Below are 26247 nucleotides of genomic sequence, written 5' to 3'. Positions count from 1 at the left end.
AAGACCAGACCGCTGGGAGAGCTGGTGCTGGGGATAAGAAGTAATTTAAAAGGGAGACAGGACAGCAGCCCCAGAAAGCAGTCCTGGGGGGTTAATCTGGGCCGGCCAGAGTAACCCCGGGGTTACTCTGGCCGGGGGGTGAATCCGGCCTGTTACACCCGTACTGGAGATAGAAAATGTATGAAGGACAGCGGCTTGTAAGCTCTGTGTTGGTGTATCCTCACTGCAGAGGGGTGCAGAGGAAACCCCACATAGGCGGACTGGAGAGGCAGCAGTGCAGATGCTGGGCAGATGCTCCCACGATGCTTGACTGCTGCAGACAAGGTTGTTTTGCTGTGCTGAAGCCACAATGGAGTGGCTCCGCCCACTCCCTCCCTTGCATCAGTTGCTCGCGGGTGGCATAAGAGTCCTGGATGGGTCAATTCCGCCCCCCGGGCCTTATGTTTGACACCCCTGCTTTATAGAATCCTAGAGCTGGAAGGGACCTCCAGGGTCATCTAGTCCAACCCACTGCACAATGCAGGGAATTCACAAATACCTCCCCCCCACACTCCCAGTGACCGTTGTTCCATGCCCAGATGTCAAAAAACCTCTGGGATCCCCAGCCAAACTGGCCTGGAGAAAAACTGCTTCCTGACCCCAACGTGGCGATCAGCATTTCCCTGGGCGTATAAGAAAGGGTCACAAGAACTAGGCACTGAGGCAACCCTTCCTGCCCTCCCTCTCAGGATCTGCTGCCTTGAAACTCTTGCTGGTCTCTTAAGGAGCTACTGGACTCAAATCGAACTGTTGTACTGCAAACCAACATGGCTACCCTGTGAAATGGATTACTTCAGTTGCCTTTTCTTGCAACTTTTCCCAATGCACACGACCCTTTCTGAGAGGAGGCAACTGGACCTAAATAGCGTTCCAAATGGACCCATATAATTACAATACCGGCTGCTTTATTTTCAGCCTCTTAGCTAATAACCTCTAGCATGGATGGAATTTGCCCTTGTTTACTGCAGATGCATACCCAGCCAGGATCTTTAATACGCCACCTACGATAGGCTTAATTATTTCTTTCCTGGGTTGTCACCACCAGCTCACCCCACTTCAAAGCAAATGCAAAGTTAGGATTTTTTGGTATGTTTCACCCCAACAGGGGATGGAGAGGGCAGTGGCTCAGTGCTGCATCATCTGCTTTGCCTGAGACCCTGGAGAGCTGCTGCCAGTCGGGGTAGACAATACTAACCTTGAAGGACCAGTGGCCTGATTTGGGATGAGGCAGCTTCAGGTGTCCCCGTGTGACACTTCACATTGAACCTCATTTGCCTTGTCGTCTATTCATTCAGTCTGAAGACAGCCTCTTGGAACTCCTCTCCTGAGTATCCGAGCCACTTCACTGCTCACCCCCATTTGCAGATCATTTGACAAGCGACATACCACTGGTTCTAATACAGCACCCTGGCGGAAGTCACTGCTTACTTCCCTTCATTCTGAGAACTGTCTACTGACTCCTGGAGAGCCAGTTTGGTGTAGTGGTTAGGAGCATGGACTCTAATCTAGGAGAACCGGGTTTGATTCCCCACTCCTCCACGTGCAGCTGCTGGTGTGACCTTGGGTCAGTCACAAGTCCTTTCAGAGCTGTTCTCTCAAGGGCAGTTCTCAAGAGAGCTCTCTCAGCCCCATCTACCTCACAGGGTGTCTGTTGTGGGGGAGGGGGAGGGGACTGTAAGCTGCTCTGAGATTCCTTTGGGTATTGAAGGGTGGGGAAGAAATCCAATCCATTTTCTTCTTCTTCTCTTCCTATTCTATGAGTACATCCATCTTCTTATACTATGACAGTTCAAGTTGACCTGGGAGCCTTTGGTGAGTGACGTCGGCAAACGTGTATGTCTGACACACTCACCCTTACACTCTCAAACTCTAAAAGGTTAGGGACAGGGCTTCCATTTGCAGAAACCACACTGATACTTCGTTCTGTCTTTTAATTCCTGTTCCCAGCCAAGTTATCCTGGACAGAGGTCACTGCCCAGGCTTCTCAGGACTCCCCCTTCAAAAATTAGTATTACACAGAGTACTTTTCTAATCCTCCTGTAGGGAGGCTAATTTTAGAGATGTCACATAGAGTTCTGGTAACACGTTCACATTTGAGTTCCTTTAGAACCCCTCAGGTTCTATCTCCCACCCAGACCTGCTGACTTGTTAGGGTTGTGTTAATTAGCTCTAATAATGTCCTCTCTCGTGACTTCTAGTTGACCCAGTTATTCAAAAACCTGCCCTGAAAATAACAGCTCTGGGTTATGTTTTGAAGATAGCAAAGAAGCTGAATGAATTACTCATGGCTATTTAACTATCTTCCTTTTGCAATCCCTTCACTCCAATTGCTAGGGAGGTGCATTCGGTTCGTCCAAACCAAATGCACCCCCGAAAATGGCCCATTCGGACCCCTTTTGGTGCCGCTGCAGGCCGATTCAGATTCTCTGATCTGAATCGGCTTGACGCCGAATTGCCGCCAAATTTCAGCGGCAATTCGGCCCCATTATAACCTATGGGCTATTGAAGTCAATGGCGAAAACATAGGGTATATTCTAGGGGCTGGAGGGGAGGGGGTTTGTGGGAGAGGCTCCAAACTCACAGGGTAGCTGCTGGAGCCTCTCCCCAAGATACCAACCACGTTTCAAGAGCATTGGACCTGGGGGTCCAATTCTACGGGCCCCCAAACAGGTTGCCTCTATCCCCCCATTGTTCTCTATGGTGGGGAAAAAGTAACTATGTTTTCGTCATTGACTTCAATGGCTCATTGGATATAATGGGGCTGAAACTGACATTCAGCTGGCCGAAAGACTCCCAAATCGGATGATACGGACCAAACTGACAATGCGGGAGTCTTACTGCCAGCCGAAATTGATTCTGCCCAATTCGGCCGAATCCGAATGGGTCAATTTTTTTTTTTTGCACACCCCTACCAATTGCTCTCCCAACGCCCCCCATCCACCACCCTGGCTAGTACTCCATCACTGACAGACTTTTCCCAAAGAAAACCCCAGATACGTCTAAGCATTCCCTTAACAAGTTAATTCAGTGAGCTTGCCCAGTACCCCACATGAACTATATGCACCTAGAATACACCCCAGAATCCACAACACCATTGGATACCAGCGTGGTGTAGTAGTTAAGAGTGGTGGACTCTTATCTGGAAAACCAGGTTTGATTCCCCTCTCCTATATGAAGCCTGCTGGGTGACCTTGGGCCACTCACAGTTCTCTCAGAACTCTCAGCCCCACCTACCTCACAACAAGGTACCTGCTGTGGGGAGAGAAGAAGAAGAAGAGAAGAAATTGGATTTATACCCCGCCCTTCACTTGGGAGTCTCAGAGCGGCTTACACACTCCTTTCCCTTCCCCTCCCCACAACAGACACCCTGTGAAGTAGGCGGGGCTGAGAGAGCTCTGACAGAAACTGCTCTTTTTCAAGAACAGCTGATAGAACTATGGTTTGCCCAAGGTCATCCAACAGCTGCGAGTGGAGGACTGGGGAATCAAACCTGGTTCTCCCAGATTAGAGTCCGCGCACTTAACCACTACACCAAACTGGCGATTGTAAGCCGCTTTCAGACTCCTTAGGGTAGAGAAAAGTGGGGAATAAAAACCAGCTCCTCTTTTTCCTTCAGCTGATACAAAGAAATTTAATTGAAGATAGAGAGTTGGAACCTCACTGAAAAAAAGGCTATTTTGTTTTTAAACACAGAGTAGCAAACCTACCAGTGAAAAGTGTCCACACCAAGCCATTTCTGGCAGTTTACACTTGTTTGTCAAAAGGTTTGCTCCCGGTGTGTTTTTTAAGGTGTACAGCTACGATGTACTTAAACGTGAATCTGCCAACATGGCTTCTTTTGCATTATTTTATATTAGCACAGGAATCCATCAAATAGTCCATGGGGGGAAAACCCCAAGGGAAGATGTGTGGCTGGGAAATGTACATTAGATAGCAGGAAGGCAGAGAGAAACTGGTCCTTACAGGTTTTGTATAATCAAGATTTAACACAAAAGCCTTTTCCCTCCATTGTACAAAACACGGAAAAACCTTTGTTCATTTCCCTTGCTCTCTCCCCACCCCCCTGCAATTCCAAACACTTCGGACATCAGAAATTGCATGAAACCAGGGGTACAGTTAACCATTTATTTCATAAATTTAGAAAAAGGTCTGAAGGCATGAGACCTCTTAAGAAACATTCTTTTATCAACAGAAAACGGACATCCATGCATGGGGGGGGGGGGAAGCACACTGCGGAAAAAACCAAAAAATTAAAAAATCTCTAGTGTTCCAGACACCTATTTTTTTTTAATTACTATATACAAATGATGAAGTTCCTGGTTGCAGTATGGAAAAACTCAATAAAATCACTATTGTAAGTTTGTTCGTTTTTTTAAAAAAATCACATGCTATGTTTTAAAGCCAAGAATTACACAGAATAAAATCCCCCCCCTTTTCAAGGCAAAACAACTAATATAACAGTACTGACTGCTGAAGTGGTGACTTGGTTGTAGAACCTCTCCAACCAAAATGAGCAAGTCTGAACACAGGTTGCCCCCCCCCTTTAAGAACCAAGGGTGCGCACGCATGCATATCCAAGCCTGAGCTGGCTGGGGGGAAAAATCATTTGAGCTAGGAAAGAAAAGTCATGCAAATGCAAGTTATGTACATTCATTGCAGAATTTTGTAAATTAAAGCCCCAGCCCAAAAAAACAGCCTGTGAAATGACACGGCCGGAGGACTCGGGGTGACTCCAACCTGCTGCGGAGAATGACTACCAACACGGCCGGAGGACTCGGGGTGACTCCAAGCCTTATGCGGAGAACGGCTACCGGCAACCAGCTTCGCACAGCTTGAGATCCACCGTGGCTAAATGTGGAATACCAGCCGTGTACTGCAGGGCCACCAGTGGCTCAATCAAATTCTTTTGGCTGCTTGGATTTGGGGCTACAGAAACCTGAGAGCTTCGAGCCCCTGACAGCTCACAGTACACATGGATCTTCCGAGCCAAATGAAGCCCACAAGTTCTGCACAGAGGTGAATGACTGGGTGCCTGTAGAAATCCCCCTTCCATCTCTCCGGTTGTGGTAATACGAAACTAAACTCACCCGGTAAGGAGCAACCAACTCCTTCCATACAGAGAGTGAGGGAGGGAGGGAGCAAGCCGTAGGAGTCCTGGGATGACTGAAGACAGACTCTCCAGCCAGTGCCTGCGGCTATCACCCCCAGCTCTGACCGTCTCCCAGAGGCCTCTCTGACTACCTGGTTGCTGATTCGCAGCTGCCCGCAAACTGGATCTAAGTATTATGGGTAACACAAATGTGCTGGTGCTGAGGCAGCCGGGGGAATGCGGAATTTAAAAAGGGGGGGCCGTTTCAACTGTTGCAAATTACAGTGGCTTCTAACTGGGAAGAAAAGCACAACGCCAACGGAAGGAAGTGTATAGCTGTACCCTGTAGCGAGAACCATTGACAAAGGCATCACAATTTAATATAAAGTATTTCCAAAAGGAATCGATTTCCTTTTAAGTGCCCACGAAGTACAATCTCACACCTCCGGGACTGATCAAAGCAAGCAGCGGCTTCCGGTCTTTCCTCTGGCTGAACTTGCATCTTTTCCAAGGATGCTTCCAAGGACACTGCGCTGTGAAGTGGCCGTTCTCAGGCCTGTTCCAATGTTCTGGGCGACGGAACTCCGGCTTTTCTTTTGAAGACAGAGAACCGGGAGCTGGTGTTACAGCCCCAAGTTCTACTAAAAGGTATCGAACAAACAGAAGGAAACCACTGCTATGCACGATGCTGGTTCTTACGTAGCTGAAGAGTTCCTCCCCTGTAGTTCATATCAAAACTAGCGACGCTTTTCTGAAAAAGGTAAAGAAGCCTGCTGCCGTCCTTTGCGTTCAGTCACACTCCTAAAATCCCGAACAAGACCAAAAGCAATTCGAGGGAAAGGCTTTCATATGGCCCGGAATACTTTTTTTCTGTTAACTCTCTAGGAGGCGACGGCTTCAGAACGAGCGAGGAATAGGCAACAGATGGAACAATCCCCGGTGCTGAGCTAGAACTGGGGGGAGAACGCCATATGTCTTTTTATCTGCCAGCTCCCTATAAGGAACATTTCAATACATTTACGACAAGCAAACTGAAATGCTTTCATATAGAGCAGGGCATTTCCCTCACATCCCTAACCACATTTGGAATGAAGCGGCCCCTTCCCATTCGGACTCAAAGGTTTCTGTAGGAGCGAGACGGACGGCTTTTGCATGGAACCTTTCCTAAACAGCCACTAATGACAGCGACTGGCCCAGGCCCCGTCACAGAGAGAAAAGCAAAAACCCGGCCAGCTCCTCCCTGCTTCGGCCTAAGGGCAGCCGGGAGCTGTTGAGAGGCGGTCACCCAAGGAGGCTTCAGCGAAGGAATGAGGATGTGGGCTACACGTGAAAACAGGAGTCATGAAGTGGCAGAATGCAGAAATGGACGGCCGGATCACACTGCTTCAGTTTACGGACGAGGAAGGGATCACATCCCCCCCACCCCTCTAGAAAAACACAGCTCAAGAAGGGAGTCTGCCCATGTCCTCTGCTTTGTTTCTTTGGCAGAGTTGTCACAGGAAGAGCGATAAAAACGACACCTTTCCTGACAGTCGGTGCAGCCCGTTCTGCCACCTCAGGATTCTAGAAATTCACAGGGCTACGTTTGCTGACAGCGCTAAAAACTGCACCAGCCCAAAAGGAACCTGAGTCCCTACAAGCACCCAAACCCAAGATCCACTGGATGAGCGCTATGAAGAACGGACGGCTGGGCCACAGACAGCTCAATCGCGGAAGACTCCCAAGGAAGACGGTTACGGTCTCCAAAGCCCTCGCTCTCAGAAGTTACCTTTAATCCCCGTTTTTGCTTGCTTTGCACTGGTTTGCTCCCTTCGTCGAAGTTCCAGAGTTTTACTGTCACACCTCTATACAATAAGGAATGTCATTTCCGGGCACAGGCTAACCGGGGATTGTGTCAGAAAGGTACTCCTCACGCCGTTATTAAATGAGCAGCGCCTGCTCTGAAAAAAAAACTCACGGAACGGCTCCTGCGCAGCCCTACAAATCCCGGTAGGCTCCTCTTTGATCCTTGGCCACTTCAAGAGGGCTCCGGAAAGACGCTCTCCAGAAGCTGTGGCCTAGATCAGAATGCCCTTTGATGTGTGTACCCTGTTTCCCCGAAAATAAGACAGTGTCTTATATTAATTTTTGCTCCCAAAGATGCACTGGGTCTTATTTTCGGGGGATATCTTATTTTTCCATGAAGAAGAATACGGTACACTCGGTCAGGGCAGAGCGAGCAGCAGGCGGCAGCTTGTCCTGGCGGCGGCGCGGGCTCTCTGATTAAAAGAGACCTCGCACTTCCTGTCTGCTCCGGCCGCGCGGCGGCCAACAGTGAGCTGCGCGGCGGCGCCCACCGCTACGGCCCAGAGTCCAGAGTTACGGTAGCTTCGGGGGGCCTTATTATTGGGGAGGCCTTATGTTCGGGGGAGGCCTTATATTCAGGGGATGTCTTATATTTCAGCGAGAGGCAAAACTGTAAGTAGGTCTTATTTTCGGGGGATGTCTTACTTTCGGGGAAACACGGTAGTAGGGAGATAATTAAGCGAGTGCTCATTGCTCCCGATCAAGCCTGAACAGGAAAAACCCAGGACGAGATTGGATGTTCTGAGGAGCTCCGGAGTCTGGCGGTTTGGAGAAACCGGCTACTTAACATGGACTTGATTACGCCGGACTCCTTCACAGCAGAAACTCTAAGGCCAGACTGCTGCAGACAGTAGAGAAGGACTCGCATGACTGGAAGCCCTGCCACACCCCCCCCAAAAAAACCCAACCCACCCCAACCAACCAATTTGTCTACATTGGAAGCGAGCACACCTTCTCCCCACCCTCTCGTTTTCTGTGTGTGAGGAGGGGACACGGAGGATCCCTTTCTGCAGTGGTACGGCCCAGACACAGGTTCTCTCTGTCAACGAGAACTTAACCCTTTGGGCGACTCTTAAATGAAGGTTTTGGGGAACATGAGACATGAGAGGAAAACTATGCGCAAAGCAGTGGCGTGCAGCTCTTAATGCCACCGGCACGGGATTCCTCCCGGTGACTATTTCCAATAACACCCAGAAGCTTCCTTTGCGACAAACAGATTCGCCAGGGTTGCCACCGGCATCGACCTTGACTGTGTGGCTGAAGCTCAAGCCGAGGAAGTAAAAACCATCACCTCTTGGAAAGCCTAGCGCTGCGCTTGAGACGGAATGCAAGGTTTATTATGGTTTTCTTTTCTTTCTTTTTTTAAAAGAAAATTGGTTGTGTACAAAAATCATACTACGACTTCAAGTCACCACTTCATTCTGGGAAATAGCTGGCCGCTGTCAGACTTCAAGCTTGTTCCGCAATGTCTTGCTGTTGTTTCTGCTGAAGTTTGGACGCGGGGAGTTCCAAGCCCGCCCATAACATGGGCTCGGCTTTCCTCATAATGAGCTCGATCTTTGTCGCCGTCATGGTTACGTAGCTCCTTTTCACGTCAATCACCTGGATGAGAACACGGAGATCTCAATTTCAGTACTACGCTTCCGTACGTGTGTCTCGCGGCCAACACAAAAACGGGATTCTCAACACACTGTTCTAAACTGAAGTTCCCCCCCCCTTAGGTAAGCTGCACAAACTGTAATTACCAGGCGTCAGATAACTGCCACACTGTTACGCACAAGTACAAAGCTGGGGAGAGCCACTTCTCTTAGCAAGCTCTAACAGAGTGAAGTCTGCCATAGAGTAGTCCTGTTCAGACTGGCCTCCATGATTTAAAAATCCCCCATCTTGTACACGCTAGTAAAGGTAAAGGTTTCCCTTGCTCGAAAGCCAGTCGACTCCGACTCTAGGTGCTCATCTCAGTTTCCAAGCCGAAGAGGCAGCGCTGTCTGAAGACTTCTCCGTGGTCATGTGGCCGGCATGACTAGACGCCGAGGTGCACGGAACGCTGTTACCTTCCCACCGAAGCGGTACCTATTTATCTACTTGTCATTTCTTGCTTTCGAACTGCTGGGTTGGCAGGAGCTGGGACCGGAGACGGGAGCTCACTCCGTCATGCGGCACTCAGGTCTCAAACTGCTGAACTATTGACCTTCCAGTCTGCGAAGATCTGATGAGATCGGGCTCGCCTGGGCCATTGCTCAGAGGCTGCTGTTGCATGGATCTATGTTCCCTCTAAGCTGTGCAGTCTTCTGAGCAAAAATTCTACTTTGTGAGCTACTGGCATAAAAGCTGTGAGCGAGTGATTTGGCTGCTGCATGAATTAGTTTGCTCTGGAGCCTGAGCGGAGACAAAAATGTGTGAGCCGGAGGCTGAAAAACTGTGAGCTAGCTCACACTAACTCAGCTTAGAGGGAACACTGGCACGGATCATGGGCTTCTTCCCGCTGCCCTCAAAAGGGGAATGCTTGGAAATGAAGACAAGCGATCTAGGGAGCCTGAGAAGCAGCAGACAGAATGCCGCGCACCTCAGCCAAATGCCTGCAGCCAAGGAAATACTGTAGGCACCCAATAAGTAGGTTTTTCTCCCAATGCTGCGGGCTTGCAATACGTTGGAATTCACGCGTGAAGAACTGAAAAGTGTCGAGACTATGCCATGTGTTAAACTGCATTCCAAAGGAGGGCGGCAGACAGAGGTGCACTGGAGCATCTTTCCACAACCAGGTCAAGACGCACAAATAAGAGATGCACCAGTTCCACACATGCCAAAGGCTAGATTATATTTGCATTGTAAATTTCCTCTCTCACTCTACTCTGTCACTTCAGGAGTTATGAACGCCAAGCACTTGGAAGCCATTAAACAGGGGGACGGGGAGGAATCGAGGCCAGAACGCGCTAGCGAGCCATCTTAAATTTTCTTGAATGAAAATGCACGTGTGTACTTACCCCCCATAAACTCAGAGTCCGATTAAACTCCTTGTCGCCTTCAAACACGATATGGATATTTAACTGAAAAGGAGGAAAAGATTTATGCAGTAAGACACAGGGAGGGGAAAACACACTTGACCCAAAAACTGGAATCGAGAACCACAAGGGTAAGAAAGAAGCCTGATAAAGGGCCAATATTAAAAGCCTGGTTGAAACTTATAATGTACAAAAAATACATGTATTTATTAGAAAGACAATTAAGAACATGTAAGGGCCCAATGAAAGCCGTGTTTAAAAAGTTCAAGTGGCCTGAACGCAAGGGCCAGTACACGTGACCTGACGTGTTTCCACCCTATTGGGGCCTTCTTCAGAGGTCAAACAATATTTAGGTAACCGTAACAATAATACCTATTACAATAACCAATAAGTGAATACTGCACCAAGGAAAGGAAGGTTAAGCAGCAAGATCTATAGACACAAGACAAAGATGTTTGTGAGGCCTCTGAAGATGAGAGTCATGTGTCTGGTGCCAAATGCACAGTTGCTGAATTAGAACATTTTCCAATTTAGGTCCAAAAAGCACCTGTGTGGCTATCTAGGTCAGAGCTAGAGTGTCCTCAAGCAAACAGCAGCAAACACACAGGACCTCCAATTCTGGTACGTGCTTCTGCATTCAGTGAAGGCGGCAGTCCTGAGCATGCTCACTAGGAAGCCTCACAGCAAACATGCTCAGGTTCACACTCGACAGCCTGGCAGAGGGGCTGCAGGTCTAAAGCCCACCTGGGTCTAGGACTTCTGTTCAGGTGCAGCCTCAAAACTTCAATGAGAAGCACGCCAAAAAACTGCAGACTACAATTCTCAGTGTGTTTATGAACTAGCTTTACCATGATTATTGAATAGCCAGGCACCATCGTGCTAGACAGTTTTAAACCACACGCTATACATCTACACACTAGCGTTCAGTTGTGACTGGTTGGAGCGGTTAGGTGTGCTCCCACCCCCAGGGCAAACTGCCATAAATAGGGACAGGATGTTGGGGGACTTGTGTTCCACAGAGCCTGTCCCTTTTAAAGAGACATTCTGAAGGGTTTTGCTCCATTTCTTTTTTTTTTTATATGACATTTTATTAAATTTTCCAAATAATAACATAAGATGTAACAATATATGTACAGTAGAAGAAGAAGAAGAAGAGATTGGATTTATAGCCCGCCCTTCACTAGCCTTCTCAGAGTGGCTTACAAACTCCTTTCCCTTCCCCTCCCCACAACAGACACCCTGTGAGGTAGGTGGGGCTGAGAGAGCTCTGACAGAAACTGCTCTTTTTCAAGAACAGCTCTTATCAGAGCTACGGCTTGCCCAAGGTCATCCAGCCAGGTGCAAGTGGAGTGGGGAATCAAACACGGCTCTCCCAGATGAGAGTCCGCGCACTTAACCACCACACCAAACTGGCTAAGTAGTATATGTACTGTAAGAATAAAGTGAGTACATAGAGCAATGAAGTAGTATATGAAATACATGCAAAAAGTTATAATATGATATCAACAATTATGGGTTTTGCGCCACTTCTGACATCAACCAATCAGGGACAGGAAATCCAATTCACTGGCGACCTTTTCTTTCCCTCTTGGGGAATTCCTTGGATCACCTGCTGAAGTCATCGGGAGCTAAATGCTTGGAAAGCTCCTTGTGTGCTCTGTCCCCTGCTTGTGGCACATTGCGTTCCAACACACGCAGGAGCTGGCGGGCAGAGTTGTACTAAATGCCACAAAGCACCCCCAAGCGTGACAGGTTTAAGACCCTCGGCTAGAACGCATCTCTGTGCTAGATCTCCACAAGCAGGGAGGAGTTTGGTTTATTTACTTACTTATTTATTTTTGTGCTGGGCCACACCCAAAAAGCTATTCTCCCTGCATTTATAAGAGTGGTACCACATTCTTTCCCCTGAATACATAGATCAGTCATTAGTCAGGCAGTGAGCAATTTTTAGATATAGAGAAAAATAGGAAGGGGACCAACAGTAGTAACTCACCACCGTGCTGTTTGCTTCTACGCGGCTGAGTTCGGGAACGGAGTTCTTGGCGTATATTGAAATGATCACTTCGCCTCCAGTCTGGTGCCAGTCGTGCCTGCATGGAACCATCTTCTTCCCCTACAGGACGAGTTGGAAAGAAACACGCACCTTGGCTGCGATCTGCTTATAAATCCTGCCTGCGTTTTTCAGAAGAGGAGGACCGCCAGAGTCCCAGCATCGTACAGTTCTCACCGAGGTAATGAACATGAGAGGGCTTGGGTAATAAAAGTAGCTGAAACCCATTAAAACTGGCAGATGCAAGATCGGTGCTTTGGTGTAGTGGTTAGGAGTGCGGACTCTAATCTGGGAGAACTGGGTTGGATTCCCCACTCCTCCACATGCAGCTGCTGGTGCGACCATGCTGGTGCGACCATGGGTCAATCAAGGCTCTTTCAGAGCTGTTCTCTCAGAAGCAGTTCTCGAGAGAGCTCTCTCAGCCCCACCTACCTCACAGGGTGTCTGTTGTGGGGAGGGGGAGGAGTTTGTAAGCTGCTCTGAGACTCCTTTGGGTAGTGAAGGGCGGGGTATAAATCCAATCTCTTCTTCTTCTCCCCCTCCCCCCCGAAGCAAGAATAAAACTCTTGCAGTATAAAAGAAAGGTTTGCCCCGAAAGACATTCCTTACATGTAATAAGCAGTTACAGCTTTAATGCAGGTTGGATCCTGTACTGAAGTTACAAGTCACGACATGGGAAGGAGACGACTTTGAAAAACTTTTAAAGAGAGACACAGACGTACTTCAGGCACTGGCCTGGGGAATCCACGGGAGGGAATGGCCAAGTGCCTCGGCACAAAGGGCTACAAAACCCCGAGCCAGCACCTTTCAGCGTGGTGCTTACTGAACAGTCTCCAAGGGTTCACCCCACCCAGCTTTAGTAGGCTGAATAAAAGACCCTCCCCCCCAATGAAACTGTTCTTACCACTTCCTACAATTGTACTTTGCAATAAGACAGGCCGATCCCAGAAGAGCTCCAGACCACCCTTTTGTAAAGAGCCAAGCTGTTTAACAGACTGTGACGCACACAAAACCCAATTCTGGCTGCTTCTCTGTACGGACGAAGTTTGCCTCCCTGTACCCGATACTCAAATGGAACATCCATCCCACCCCTCCTTGGATAACTCTATACTACGGTCTGCTGGTACAAAAAGGAGGCGAAGAACGCCATCCGTTTGCGTCACTTGATTCCAGCCCCCACCCCAGTTGTCATCCAGCATTTTGTTCACAAGCCTCCCAGAGCCTCGCTGCAGGATTTTCAGGGGTCGCAGGCAATGCTCCCTCTAAACTGTGGAGTCTTGTGAGCAAAAATTCTACTTTGTGAGCTACTGGCATTAAAGATGTGAGCGAGCAATTTGGCTACTGGATAAAACAGCCTGCTCTGGAGCCCTCCTTCCTGAGCTAAGACAAAAACAAGTGATCCAGAGGCTAAGAAACTGTGAGCTAGCTCACACTCACTCAGCTTAGAGGGAACAATGGTCGCAGGAGAAAAGGGAAGGCGGGGAGTCATCTGCGTGAGCAAAGGCTCAAAGGACACAATTCAGCATAAACATAATTACACAGGATGTTAAGTCTGCAGGAATTGGTATGGGCAGCTCAACTTTCTTTTATCTCCCACAAGTCCATCTGACCAGGCATGATGTACATCCATTCAGACAGACGTGAGATAAAACGAAACCCAAGTACTCCCTACTCTTTCATACAGTGATGAATTTGAATTGAGACTTTAATTGTACTCGGTCACCATAATCCTCTGAACTGCGTCTGTTTCAGTTTGATGAAATGTGGGGGAGAGAAAAAGGTGGCAGGTGACACAATAGATGAACAGGCACGCCGGCCATCCAGCAGATTGCACATCTTGCTTCACCAAAGAGGAGTCTCCTAATCACAGCAAAGCTGGGGAAAGCTTTTTTTTTTTTAATCCCACTCATGCCTGGGAAAAGCACCTCCATTTTCCTGCCCTTAGCAAGCACTTTCTCGGAGAGACGGCATTACTAAGTTCTCACTTTGCTTAGCTGTCCACGAGTATGACTTAGGGCTTTCCTTTCTTGGGGTGTTCACATGCCACCTGGTGCCTGCTCTGCAAGATTTTGCAGAGACGCTTTCTCTTACCTAGGGGTGGGCATGAACCGGGAAAATGGAGGTTCGTGGTTCCGGGTTTTGACGAACCACAAATCACGAACCTCCAACAAACTCCTCCATTGCAGAAACCGGTTTGTGGAGTCTGGCCCACCCAAAAGTGAGCTCTGAAAGCTCACTCAGGTCAAGCCATGGGGCCAATGGTGGACTCCGAAGGTATTTAAATGCCTTTGGAGCTCGCCTGAACCCTCCCCCAAACCTCACAAACTTCCATGCAGGTTCGTGAGTGGATCATGGGAGGCACATTCTCCCGAACCCCTGGTTCATGCTCGAACTGGGGTTCATTTGTAGGTCCGTGCCCATCCCTACTCTTATCTAAACAAAGTATGGCAGGAATTGTTTTAGGGGGGAAAGGGACGCCACCTCAGAATTCCATCCCAAAGGGGCAGAAGCCTACAAAAGAGACAGCCGAAGAGGCATGTCCCTGACTGAAGCCAATACAAAGGAAATTAATTAACTAATACAAGTACACTTGGGTATACACCCCAGGGGTAGGCATGAACCTCGTAACATAGCCAAGGGCCCGTAAAGCAGGCCAAATTAACTTACAGCATCCTTCTTAATCCACACATGCGTTCCTGTTGTACAGCCCTGTTGAGACAAGAAGGTATTGAAGTCCGATGTTTTCCTCTTGCAGCAACTCCAGTACTTCATCCTGCGTATTTAAATAAGTTTCAAGAAATCGTTTGGCTATTGAAGCACTTGTTCTGACTTCCATTCTACAGGTAATACCGAGCTAATTTTTGAGAGAAAACGTAGGATTCATACAGAAGTTAAGGAAGCCAGGTTGCTGGGTACGTGATACTGACCCTTCATGGAATATAGGCACACCTGAGTGGTATGTGCATTCTTCTTCCATGCTGCCTGGTCCTTCAAACATCTGTGGGGAACATTAGAACAAAAAAACAGTCATTTGCTAGCCACTGAACTGGAAGACCGCATATGCCAGCCAACTCTCAAGCTGGTGGAACTCAAGCGGTTGTCTACGGATTGAAGAAGAGAAGTGCTTTAACAGGCATTCCCACATCACTCTGCAACATCCACCAATAAAGAGGATTGTGCACAAATGGCAGAACCACACATTTCAGCTCTTAGTAAGCTATGAGTAAGGGGTCACACAACACTTTTGGAAGCAGGGCCCGTGAACTGTCGAAAAGAGGGGACGGGGAGTCACAGGTTTTTAAGCATCTGACCGAATGTGTGTGTGAAATCGAAACACTTACCTTTGTACAGCCCCCATTTTTACACGGAGTCCCAATCTTTATTTCATCACTATCCTCTTCTGTAAGAGAACGTTGAAGAATGTTTCATTTTCAGAAGTTAAAGACGTGGTCATCCCTGCACCCACCCCAAGTTTATACAGGTGCAGAAGAGGCAAGGCAGGGGGTTGGATCCAGACTAAACTGGTCATTTCCACCTTCTTCCCACTGCAGCCCCCCCCCCCAATTCCTCAGGGTCCACTATCCCGCAGGAGCAGCATTTTGCAGATACTCATGGGAGGGGAGAGGCAGGGAAGTTCCATAATTGTTGATGGAAAATCTGGATCCCACATAGCTTTTTGTCTTTTTTCTTGCCGTCAAGTCACAGCCAAATTATGGTGACCCCCCAAGAGATGTTCAGAGGTGGCTTGCCATTGGCTGCCTCTGAGCCACGACCCTGGTATTCCCTTGACAGTCTCCATCCAAGCACTAGCCAGGGCCAACCTTGCTAAGCTTCCAAGATCTGACGAGATCAGGCTAGCCTGGGCCGTCCGGGTCGGGGTGTATTCTTTTGGCTTAGCCACGACAAAACCAATCAGAACGAGACAGCCCCCTGCACAGCGCCCTGAACTGTAATTAATACTCACAGTGATATCAAATGCAGCAAAGCTGGCACAAGCACACAACACTCTCTCCCTTTCGAGTAACATCTGGAATCCTACCAAACCGCATACCTTTTTTAATTTCATTCTCCGATGACAGTTTCAGCTTGTCTAATGCCTGCTTCAAGGAAGCCGATACTTTCAACGGCAAGTAAGTCATCGGCTCATCTGGGCTAAAGGAAGGATGGGAGCGTTTGTTACTTTGGTTTCCAAGGTTAAAATATAAAACAATTAAATAGCTTTAATGTGCTTTCAAGAGAATCCCTGCACGTGAATGTATGACTGTAGCCAGCCAGATCACTACTGTTAGCCAGAAAATTGGTCTTCAACTGATATGCCAGAACCTAAATGTGGAGGGTCACGTCTTGATGTGGACAGAATGGAGCGGGTGCAGAGGAGAGAGACGAAGATGATCAGGGGCCTGGAGACCAAGCCCTAAGAGGAAAGCATGAGGGACTTGGGATTGTTCAGTCTGGAGAAGAGGATGTTGAGGGGGGACTAAGTGTTGTGCAACAGTGGAATCAGCTGCCTAGGGAGGCGGTAAGCTCCCCCTCGCTGGCAGTCTTTAAGCAGCAGCTGGACAAACCCTTGTCAGGGATGCTCAAGGCTGATCCTGCACTGAGCAGGGGGTGGGACTAGATGGCCTACATGCGCCCTTCCAACTCTGTGGTTCTATGTTGTGCACAGACATCAGTGAAAACCACCGCTTGCTTTCTTTCGGGGGGATTTTGTAAGGTGAAAGATGGAAGCGATAAAGGATACAGGTCATTAAAAATGCATCCCAAGATTAAAGATGAACCCCAGACCTGAAAGGGCTGATGATGAATGACTGAGCCCCATCCAAAGGATACAGGTCATAAAAAATGCATCCCAAGATTAAAGATGAAGCCCAGACCTGAAAGGGCTGATGATGGAATGACTTGAGCCCCATCCTGTCTACTCTGACTGGCAATGCCACTCCAGAGCCTCGACAAATCCTCTCCTAATCCTACCGTTAGGAGAACTGTTCGCTAAAAATAGTTCGAGGAACTTATATATGAAAAGCCATGCACTTTATCTCCAAAATGGGGCCTCTCCCTTGTTTTCAACTTCCTCGATTTGTTATAAACCTTAACAGTCTGTTCAGCATTAAAATTTCTGACAATTTGAGGAAGATGTCTATATGATAAAGAAGAGGGGGGTTAGCTTCCAAATGAAGTGGATAAAAGGCACTATGGAGGGTTGTTGTAGGATATTTTGCTCCCAGGTATTTGTAATAATTAAAGATTGGCTGCTTGGTTATTTTCCGTATTTTTTGATTGTATTATTCTGTACCCTATGGACTATCAGACTTGTTTGCTTATGACCCATTGGTCTGTGAGCATGAAATAGAGAATAAAGGAATAATTAAAAATCCTTTGAGACTACAAGAATGTGGGATGGTTCTGCTGTTCCTCATTCTCCTCTGTGCTGCGGTTCCAGACACGAGACCGATAGCATGAGATTTGTAAAAGGCCCCTTTCTCAGTAGGAGTGTACATTCCTGTGCACGTATCTAGAAAGGTCTCGAGCCTGTAAATGTGCAAATGATACCTTCTTACAGTTTAAACTGTTACTTTACATTCCTAATTTTAACATTACAGCTGCATAACCACTGCATCATACGCAACTGAGATAAAAACAGTACTATCCATTGGAAGCATCCTTGGCATGAATGCACCATCTCAGGACAGTACCTGGGCCTCTGAATTGCCTCCACTGGCTTTGGTGCCTGAATGATGTGTTCTTCAAATTTAGGTTTCAAGTCGGCTAGCTCTTTCCGCTCAGAGGTAGTTTTAACTTCAGGCTTGACTGGCTCGGGTGGCTTCTCACTGTTGTGGAAGCCCTTCGTACAGCCCTGTTGTAGAAAAAAACACGTTTGCACCATCAACTGTGTGTTATTCAGCTTCACCAATGCAATTTTTGAAGCTAATTCCGGTGCTTCATCTCTGACAACTGTCAGCAAATCCCACGCTGGCAGTCATTTAAACTGGCCCCTTATGCATTTCTCATACACAGTAATCCAGACACAGGTGCTTGCAAAATTTTAAAGCGTTTGGGCAAGAGACACCCATGAAGAAAGCATCAGAACCTATGAAATAATTAAAATATCTGTGGGTAACACAATCAGCCTGGCGTGATCTGGTCCATGGGGTCGCGAAGAGTCGGACTCAACTGTGCGACTGAACAACAAAAACACCCCCCCCCCAAATGAATAAGGTCACTCAAAGGGTATTGAAAAAAAGTGCCAAGTACCAAGCCCAGAGAAGTTTCACAAAATCAAGAGTCAGACTATGTCCAAACAAGTGAACCTAAATTCTGACAGCTGCCACTTCTAGGGGAAAGGGAAGGAGAGAGAAGAGGTCGGATTTATACCCCGCCCTTCATTACCCAAAGGAGTCTCAGAGCGGCTTACAAACTCCTTTCCCTTCCCCTCCCCACAACAGACACCCTGTGAGATGGGTGGGGCTGAGGGAGCTCTGACAGAAACTGCTCTTTTTCAAGGACAGCTGTGCCAGAACTATGGCTTGCTCAAGGTCATCCAGCAGCTGCATGTGGAGGAGTGGGGAATGAAACCCAGTTCTCCCAGATTAGAGTCTGCACACTTAACCACTACACCAATCCCACAGATACATTTATAAGAAAAAGGGCGAAAAAGGGCTGCTATCTTTTGGAGAGAGGGGATGTTAAAACGTCATTTAATATGATCAACTTTTGAAAGTGGAGGACCAATTTTGTTAACGGGGCTGAAAATTAAAGGGAGACCTGGTTCATACCAGCATGTTATTCACCATGGTAAAAATTAAAATATGTCTTTTTTCCCTAAGTGTACACAGTAGCGTTTACTTACTGAGCTGTAAATAATCATAAAATATTCAGCTATTTAACATGCAAGGGGAAGATAAAAAGTAGGTTGGTGGGTGGGTGAGAAGTAGGGCAGGAAGCATGGAAAGGGAAGAGGATATGGGGGTTGCCAGGAAGAGAGAAAAAGAAAATAGTGGTGGAGGGGATACAAGGGAAAATGTGATGTCCCCTGCAAGTCCTTGCGGGTGCCCAACTTTTTTTTTTTTTTTTACATAAATGTTCTGAATAATTTTAAAATCTCAATGAAAGCGAATAACAAAACGTAGCCCATTCATAGGAGCACTTGCTATGGAGTGACTTCTTTCATTAAAAATGCCTGCATGTTTACCTGTAATTTCATCTGTACTATACCCAAATGTGCATTTTGTTCAACGTTCAAAGTCAAATTTACTCTGGCTGTTAGCGTTAAAATAGTGCGCTCAGATGCAAACAGGGTCCCCACAGCTTTAATAGCTGCGAAGAGAACATTTCATCAACCAACTTGTGATGCAAGGAGAAGAAAAACTGCATCTGCTGACAACCATTAAGAGATCCAGGAGCCGGCCCTCCTTTTGCATCACGTCATCAAAATGTGAAATGATTTGGTGGATCAGGATTTGGCAAACAGGGATCGAGAGAATGTTGCAATAACTACTTAACAGTGTTACTAATACTTACCGCAATGCTTAAGAAATCAGAGAAATCAGTAGTTCTCCTTTTACAACATGACCAGCCCTGTAAAATGCAGGCAAGAAAGAAAAAGACATTAAAAAACCTTCAGCTACATTCTGACTGAAAGGCCTCAAAATAGTTATGCCTGCACACCTACTTTAAGAGCATCGTGAAAGACCGGCACTCCTGGGTGATACGTGCAGGACACTGAAAAAAGACCAAAAAAGAGAGAATGATTAACTGAAAATGTCAAACAACGCTTTTGATTTATAGGGTTAGGTTAGCAATTTACTTAGTTTTTGAACTCATTTACTCTGGCTTGACTACACTCAAAGATTTTCAGAATACCACAAATACCCAGCTGCTCATGAGAATCGTTAATAAGAAGAGTCCTGCTGGATCAGCCCGGTGATCCATCTAGTCCAGCATCCCATCTAACACAGCAGCTGATCAGTTACTATGGAAAGCCAATTAGAACATTCCACACGCTCCAGAATTGGTTGGCACCCTGGTGTGTCACTCAGAATCTGTCCCTATCCACTGGCTGCATTGCTTGAGTCTTGCCTCCAACATTCTAAACAATTTGCTGTTCCTCTCCCCCCCCCATAGCCAGTCAGAACACAGAGGTTATTTGCATATGCAGCCTCACTGGCCTTTGCCTCGGAACACAGAGGTCATTTGCATATGTGACTTGATTGACTTTTGCCTCTAACATTCTAAACAGTTTGCTGTTCTGAGGTAAAATGTGTCCAAACTCCAGGTGAGGGCTGGAGATCACTCAGAATTACAACTGCTTTCCAGATGGCAGACATCAGTTCCCCTGGAAAAAGGGGGGGGCTCTGTATCCTTATATGCTGCTGAGGTGGCCCTGGTATGACAGCCAATGTGACGTAGCAGTCAGGGCTTCGGAGCAGGTGTGTGGAAAGCTGAAGAGTGAGGGGGAAATAAAGGTAGGTTGATGATTGGTTGGGAAGAAGATAGGGTTGCCAACTCCAGGTGGGAAATTCCTGGAGATGAGGGATGGAGCCTGGAGAGGGTGAGGTTTCAGGAGGCGTGGGACCTCGGACAGCTACAAAACCATAGACTCCACCCTCCAAACCAACCATTCTCTTCTGGGGAACCATCGTTGCCAATCTCCAGGTGAGGGCTGGAGATCACTCAAAATTACAACTGTTCTTTAGGTAGCAGAGATCAGTTCCTCTGGAGAAAATGGTGGACCCTGCTGAGGTCGCCACAGCAAATTGAACCATTCCCTTCTGGGGAACCATCATTGCCAATCTCCAGGTGAGGTCTGGAGATCACTCAAAATTACAAATGTTCTTTAGGTAGCAGAGATCAGTTCCTCTGGAGAAAACGGTGGACTCAGTGTCATTATACCCTGCTGAGGTTGCCACAGCAAATTGACACTGAGTGTCCAAGGCCAGGGCACCCGTCCAGAGCCTCTATCTCGAGGCCGTTGTATTTATTTTCACAACAGACCTTTTTCCTAGTAAGAACATAAAGAGAGGATGCTATAGAATTTCAAAACATTTTAAAATGTATATACTCCCCCCACCAAAAACCAAGACAGACTAGAAAGGCCTGACTGCACCAGACCAGAACCGAAGTGCAGACAATCAAGGAGCAGTTACCTTCTAAGAGCCTACTGAAATCAGGTGTCAACTTATCATCTAAAAACAGTCAGCGACTTGAACCAGGCAAAGGGTATTCCAGTGAGGGAGTGCCACCACTGAGAATGCCCTGTCCTTCAGGGCCACCTGCTTCACTTCTGAAGGCAGGGCAACCTGAACCCAAACCTCTTGAGAATGCACATAATGTCTCAATTTTTCTCCAGCACACTCATGGAGCGAATGCTGTTATCAAAAACATCACTAATACACCCCCCTCAATGGTTCCTTTCACAACCAGATTAGTGCTAGAAGGGTAATACACTCTGTAAATCCTGGGAAAGGGGAGGAACAACACTATTTCCTGCACAATAAGCATAAATATGAACATTATACTGTTCCAATAAATCCTACTTCACGAAAGGGCTACTCTGTATTTAACAGCTCAGTTTCAAAAGTATTGGCCACTCAGAAGAGTGCAAATTCAACTCCTTCAGATACTTCCCCACGGTTACTTGGAAAGCCGACCTTAAACAAACAACAGGCAGGACTCCTTTTGCTTTTATCTCTGTAGACCACGTCTGCCATAGACGATGCCCAGCTCCACCTACCTACTCGGCGCAGCCTCGCTTGTGTTACAGGTTCTCTCAAGAAAGAACCCGAGGCCGGGTGCAAAGAGGGAACCAGTTCTGAATGCCAAAGGGAGCTCCGGGCTCACCTTGCTTGAACAGCAACTCCTCGTGCTATCAAGCAAACCCCACCTAAAGGAGTTCAAGGCCTTCACGGTGCCACCTTTCTTCCCAGTTTGGTGTAGCATTTAGGAGTGCGGACTCTAATCAGGGAGAACTGGGTTTGATTTCCCACTTGTCCACATGCAGCTGCTGGTGTGACCCAGGGTCAGTCACAAGTTCTTTCAGAGCGGTTTCTCAAGGGCAGTCCTCGGGAGAGCTCTCTCAGCCCCACGTACCTCAGAGGGTGTCTGTTATGGGGAGGGGAAGGGAAAGGAGATTGTAAGCCGCTCTGAGACTCCTTCGGGTAGTGAAGGGCGGGGTATAAATCCAATCTCCTCCTCCTCCTCTTCTTCTCTCAAACCTACCTCTTCCATGAGGTCTTCTGCTCGAGTCCTCAATGGAAATGAAGCCTAGGTACATATTTCCATGCATTCTATCCATGCTTCTGCCATTCCACTGCCCCCACTGGTTCATTATACACCCACTGTTGTCGCATGAAACTGGCTGGAGATGACGGTAGAGCACCTGCTTTGCAAGTAGAAGGCATCAGGTTTGTGTGCGGCTTTCTGGCCCAGGCTCCGACTGGGCACAACTCGGCCGTTTTGTCAGAACAAACACCACGATCAAGCCCCAGTTAAGCCCATTTGGGCCTCTGCCGTTTGGGAGATCGAAGCACATGTTGACGCCTCTGCCACTGAAACCACTGGGACAAACGCACTTGAAGTTGCCTTGCGGAGTCAAGCCACCAACCTATCAAAATCAGTACTATCTATTCAGAGAGGCAGCCACTCTCCGGAGTCATCATCTCCTCGCCTGATTTTTCAACTGCAGATGTGGGGGACTGGACTGGGGACCTTCTGCATGCCTAGGAGATGCTCTGCCGCTGAGCTACTGTCTCCTTCTCCTAGTCTAAATTTACATTTTACACTTGTCAGGGCACTGGGCTGTGTTCCAACTTAGTTGTTGGAACAATACGACGTCACGCTCCTATTAATAACAATGATCATGCCCTCTCCGAGGGTCTGCAGTAGAGCAGCTAGATTCGAGTCCGGGGGCACCTTACAGATCAATAAGATTTATTTATTTGTTTGTTTCCATTTATATTTCATGTGACCTGCAAGCGGGCTCACAACATAGGTTCTAAAACACATCAAATACGACGCGGGTAATTAAAACCCGCTTAAAACCACATGATTTTAAAACAGGTATCACAATCTGTTTATGTGCATCGTTTCCGAGCCGGTGCCACTGGGGCTCTGAAGCCTTCTCGATATGGGCTGCACAGAGGTGGGGAGCGTCAGCAGGGGATGCTGGGTTCTTATTGGATGCCAAAGGCCTGGAGAAACAGCTCCATTTTACATATATATTCACAATAATTGGTGACTTTAACGCTAGAGCAGGAACGGATTGCAGCACATTTTTTTAACGCTCTTGATGTCAATCAAGACGATACTCTTCCACCTTCTTTTCCCTGTCCAAGACATTCTAAAGACAGCTTTCTAAACCCAGCGGGTATATTTCTTGCCAGATTCTGCATGCAATTCAACATGTTCTAGCTAAATGGTCTGATTGGCTTCCCAAACTCTGGAGAATTTACTTTTGTCTCCCCAAGGGGCTGTAATCGATTATGTTTTCATTTCCCCCTCACTGAAACCGCGATTTTACAACAGATGATTTTATTATTAGTGATCATTCCCCTCTCATTTTAACTCTTTAAGTTGGCCCTCATACTTCTCCTTCTTGTAACCTGATCTCACAACTCTCTGGGACTGATTAACTATCTAGAATCCCTTGGAATGATCATATAGTAGAGAAAACTCAACAACTCCTAAAATCTGGCCTTGCTGCCAAGTATAGATCCTTAATAATAAGTGCTCCGACACTATTGCATCTATGTCAGTCTATAATTCTCTAATATCCTATATTTCTGAATCACTGAGTGTTAATGCAGGATGCCCAGGCAGAGGTACAACTAATTTAGTAAAATTAATTTAGCTCCATTTTACAAGCCCTGTGGAATGATAATAAGTCCTGCGGGGCCCTGATCTCAGCCAGGAGCATGTTCCACCAGGCCAGGGTGGAAAAAGCCCTAGCCCTGGTGGAGGCTAAGCGGACGTCCCTCGGGCCGGGAACAACCACCCGGTCTTGATCGGCAGAGCACAGGCTCTCTGGGTCACATATGGGGAGAGGCAGTCCCTCAGGTGTTTGGGGTACAAGCTTCCAGTGGTAATGTACAAGAACGACACCGATCAAAATAATAGCACTGACATTTTCTTTGGTGAAGCAACAGCCCAATGAAGTTTTGGAAAACGACATCTACCAATGCGCATCATGAGTGGTGCTCGGGCTCATCTCCAAAGACAGCTTAAAGTCATTGGTAACTCAAGACCACTGTTAGCTTGTTGGAGCACGGCATGATGTTCCCAGAATAAGCCCGAAACATTATCGGGGTCATGGAGGTGACTCAAATATTCATGCAGGATTGTCCAAACCATTATTTACAAGCATAGCAAGGTGGAGAAAACGGTACCAAAAAGTTGCCAGAGTGATGTCCACAGGAATAAACAGATTTAAAAGGGGATTGATTAGGCAGATTCCTCAAGAAGAGATCTATCAGTGGCTACCAGCCATGGTGACTGAGGGGAACCTCCACATTTAGAGACACTAAGATTATGACTCCCAGAGCCAGGAGGCCACATCAGGGGAAGGCCTGGGCCTCTGTGCCCTGCTGTTGGCTGCCTAGCAGAACTGGTTGGCCGCTATGTGAGACAGGATGCTGGACTAGATGGACCACTGGTCTGATCCAGCGGGGCATCTCTTACGTAACCATGAGGTGCAGAGGGGGGGGAAACAGTAGTAAAAGTTTGATGGCAGGAGGAGTGTCCTTCCAACAGTCTCAAGTGAGCTGCAACAAAGAAATGGGTGCAAACGTTGCCCCCCCTTTGCCACCAAGAACTGACTGGGGGTTCACCTTTGACAAGTGAGCAGCCTTGACTGATGATTAAACAGAAAAGCAGGAGGTTTTTTTAAAATTAAATTTTAAAAATTAATAATTGCAGGCAGGGCATTTCTACCCCACTATCGGTATCCACAGTCATGCAGACATATTCAGAAGCCCAGAGACACCTTACAAACCGAGGACATTTATTTCGGTACCTGCTTTCATGAGTCACATACCACCTCTTCCGACAGATATGTGAAGGAAACATGTGCTGGGCAACCAAAGCAAGTGACTTGTAAGGAATTCGGACTTTAAAACTGTCACTTGCCTAATCTAGGGAGAGTGACTGTGAAAAAGGAAGAGAGAGCTATAAATATAGCACCACGCATGAACACAGCGTGTGCATATGCGGGGGCAGAAAATCAGGACAGCCTGCATTCCCCACCCTTCTTTTCAACCGGAACTCCTGCTGGGTCAAAAGGCAAACACTGTGGCATTAATCATATACACAGTGGGCGCTATTGTGAATGCAAGTTTCGTAACAACCGTTTCATTTTATCTCTGAGCCACACAACACACTTATCGTATCACTGATCAGTGTACATTATCACCTCTATCGGCATTGTCATCACTGCCTATCCCCATTAAAGAAAGGAAACATGCTTCTGTTAGTAGCCAGTTTCCTTGTTGAAAACTGCCCAGAGAGCTTCAGCCAGGGCAGTACAGAAATGAAATAAACAATGGCAACCATATTATCATTAGTGTTATCAATAATTATGATGATGATGACACAACTGCCGCCACAACCACCACCTGACGACGACGACGATTCAACTGCCACACCACAACCACCACCACATCCTACTCACGTGCCTCGCAAGTCCTAAAACAACACGTTTTAGAAAAATGCATTTTGCCAGGTTAGTTTATATAAGCTCTTGTGCAACCTCCACTTATGGCAAGGGCTCAAAAGCCTATGTTCACACAGCTCACGGGTTAAGGACGCCCCACCCCCTGAAACTAAAAATTTAATAATGTTGTGAAAGAGAATCGTTTTCCTATGTGTGATTGTGTGTGTATACGTATATCTATATCTATCTATAAACATATCCAGGTAGTGTTGGTCCGAAGCGGCAGAACAAATGTAGAGTCCAAGTGGCACCTTTTAAGACCAGCAAAGGTTTATTCAAGGTCTGAGCATTCCTGTGCAAGGCACACCTTTTTCAAATCATAGATAGATAGGCATAGACATATATGCAGATATACACACGCGCGTATATATCTATGCCTGCCTATCTATGATTTGAAAAGAAAACCACACATTTTTGAAGGAAAAAGGAAAATGTTATCATTAAATGCTGTTAATGACGGTGATGCAAATAAGCACCTGGATTAAAACCCCACGCGACACTGTTCTCCCCCTCCCCCCCA

At 47.2% G+C, this 26247-nt stretch overlaps 1 protein-coding gene across 1 annotated transcript in view; it reads right to left on the bottom strand.

The window, feature by feature from the left end:
* Nucleotides 1–7887: 7887 nt before the first annotated feature.
* CHORDC1 (cysteine and histidine rich domain containing 1) overlaps nucleotides 7888–26247 on the bottom strand; it is an 18713-nt gene continuing 353 nt past the window's right edge. The window contains exons 2-11 of the mRNA XM_015427458.1: nucleotides 19695–19744; nucleotides 19544–19600; nucleotides 17719–17879; nucleotides 16077–16177; nucleotides 15367–15425; nucleotides 14953–15023; nucleotides 14693–14798; nucleotides 11969–12088; nucleotides 9958–10020; nucleotides 7888–8575 (exon numbers count right to left, since the gene is read on the bottom strand). Coding sequence (XP_015282944.1) covers nucleotides 8423–8575; nucleotides 9958–10020; nucleotides 11969–12088; nucleotides 14693–14798; nucleotides 14953–15023; nucleotides 15367–15425; nucleotides 16077–16177; nucleotides 17719–17879; nucleotides 19544–19600; nucleotides 19695–19744 — 941 coding nt within the window. The 3' untranslated portion in view covers nucleotides 7888–8422. The remainder of the gene's footprint in view (nucleotides 8576–9957; nucleotides 10021–11968; nucleotides 12089–14692; nucleotides 14799–14952; nucleotides 15024–15366; nucleotides 15426–16076; nucleotides 16178–17718; nucleotides 17880–19543; nucleotides 19601–19694; nucleotides 19745–26247) is intronic.

Source organism: Gekko japonicus, unplaced genomic scaffold (assembly GCF_001447785.1).
Source record: "Gekko japonicus isolate JY-2015 unplaced genomic scaffold, Gekko_japonicus_V1.1 scaffold3076, whole genome shotgun sequence".
In the NCBI taxonomy this organism is placed as follows: Eukaryota; Metazoa; Chordata; class Lepidosauria; order Squamata; family Gekkonidae; genus Gekko; species Gekko japonicus.
This window is presented reverse-complemented; position numbering and strand designations above follow the sequence as displayed.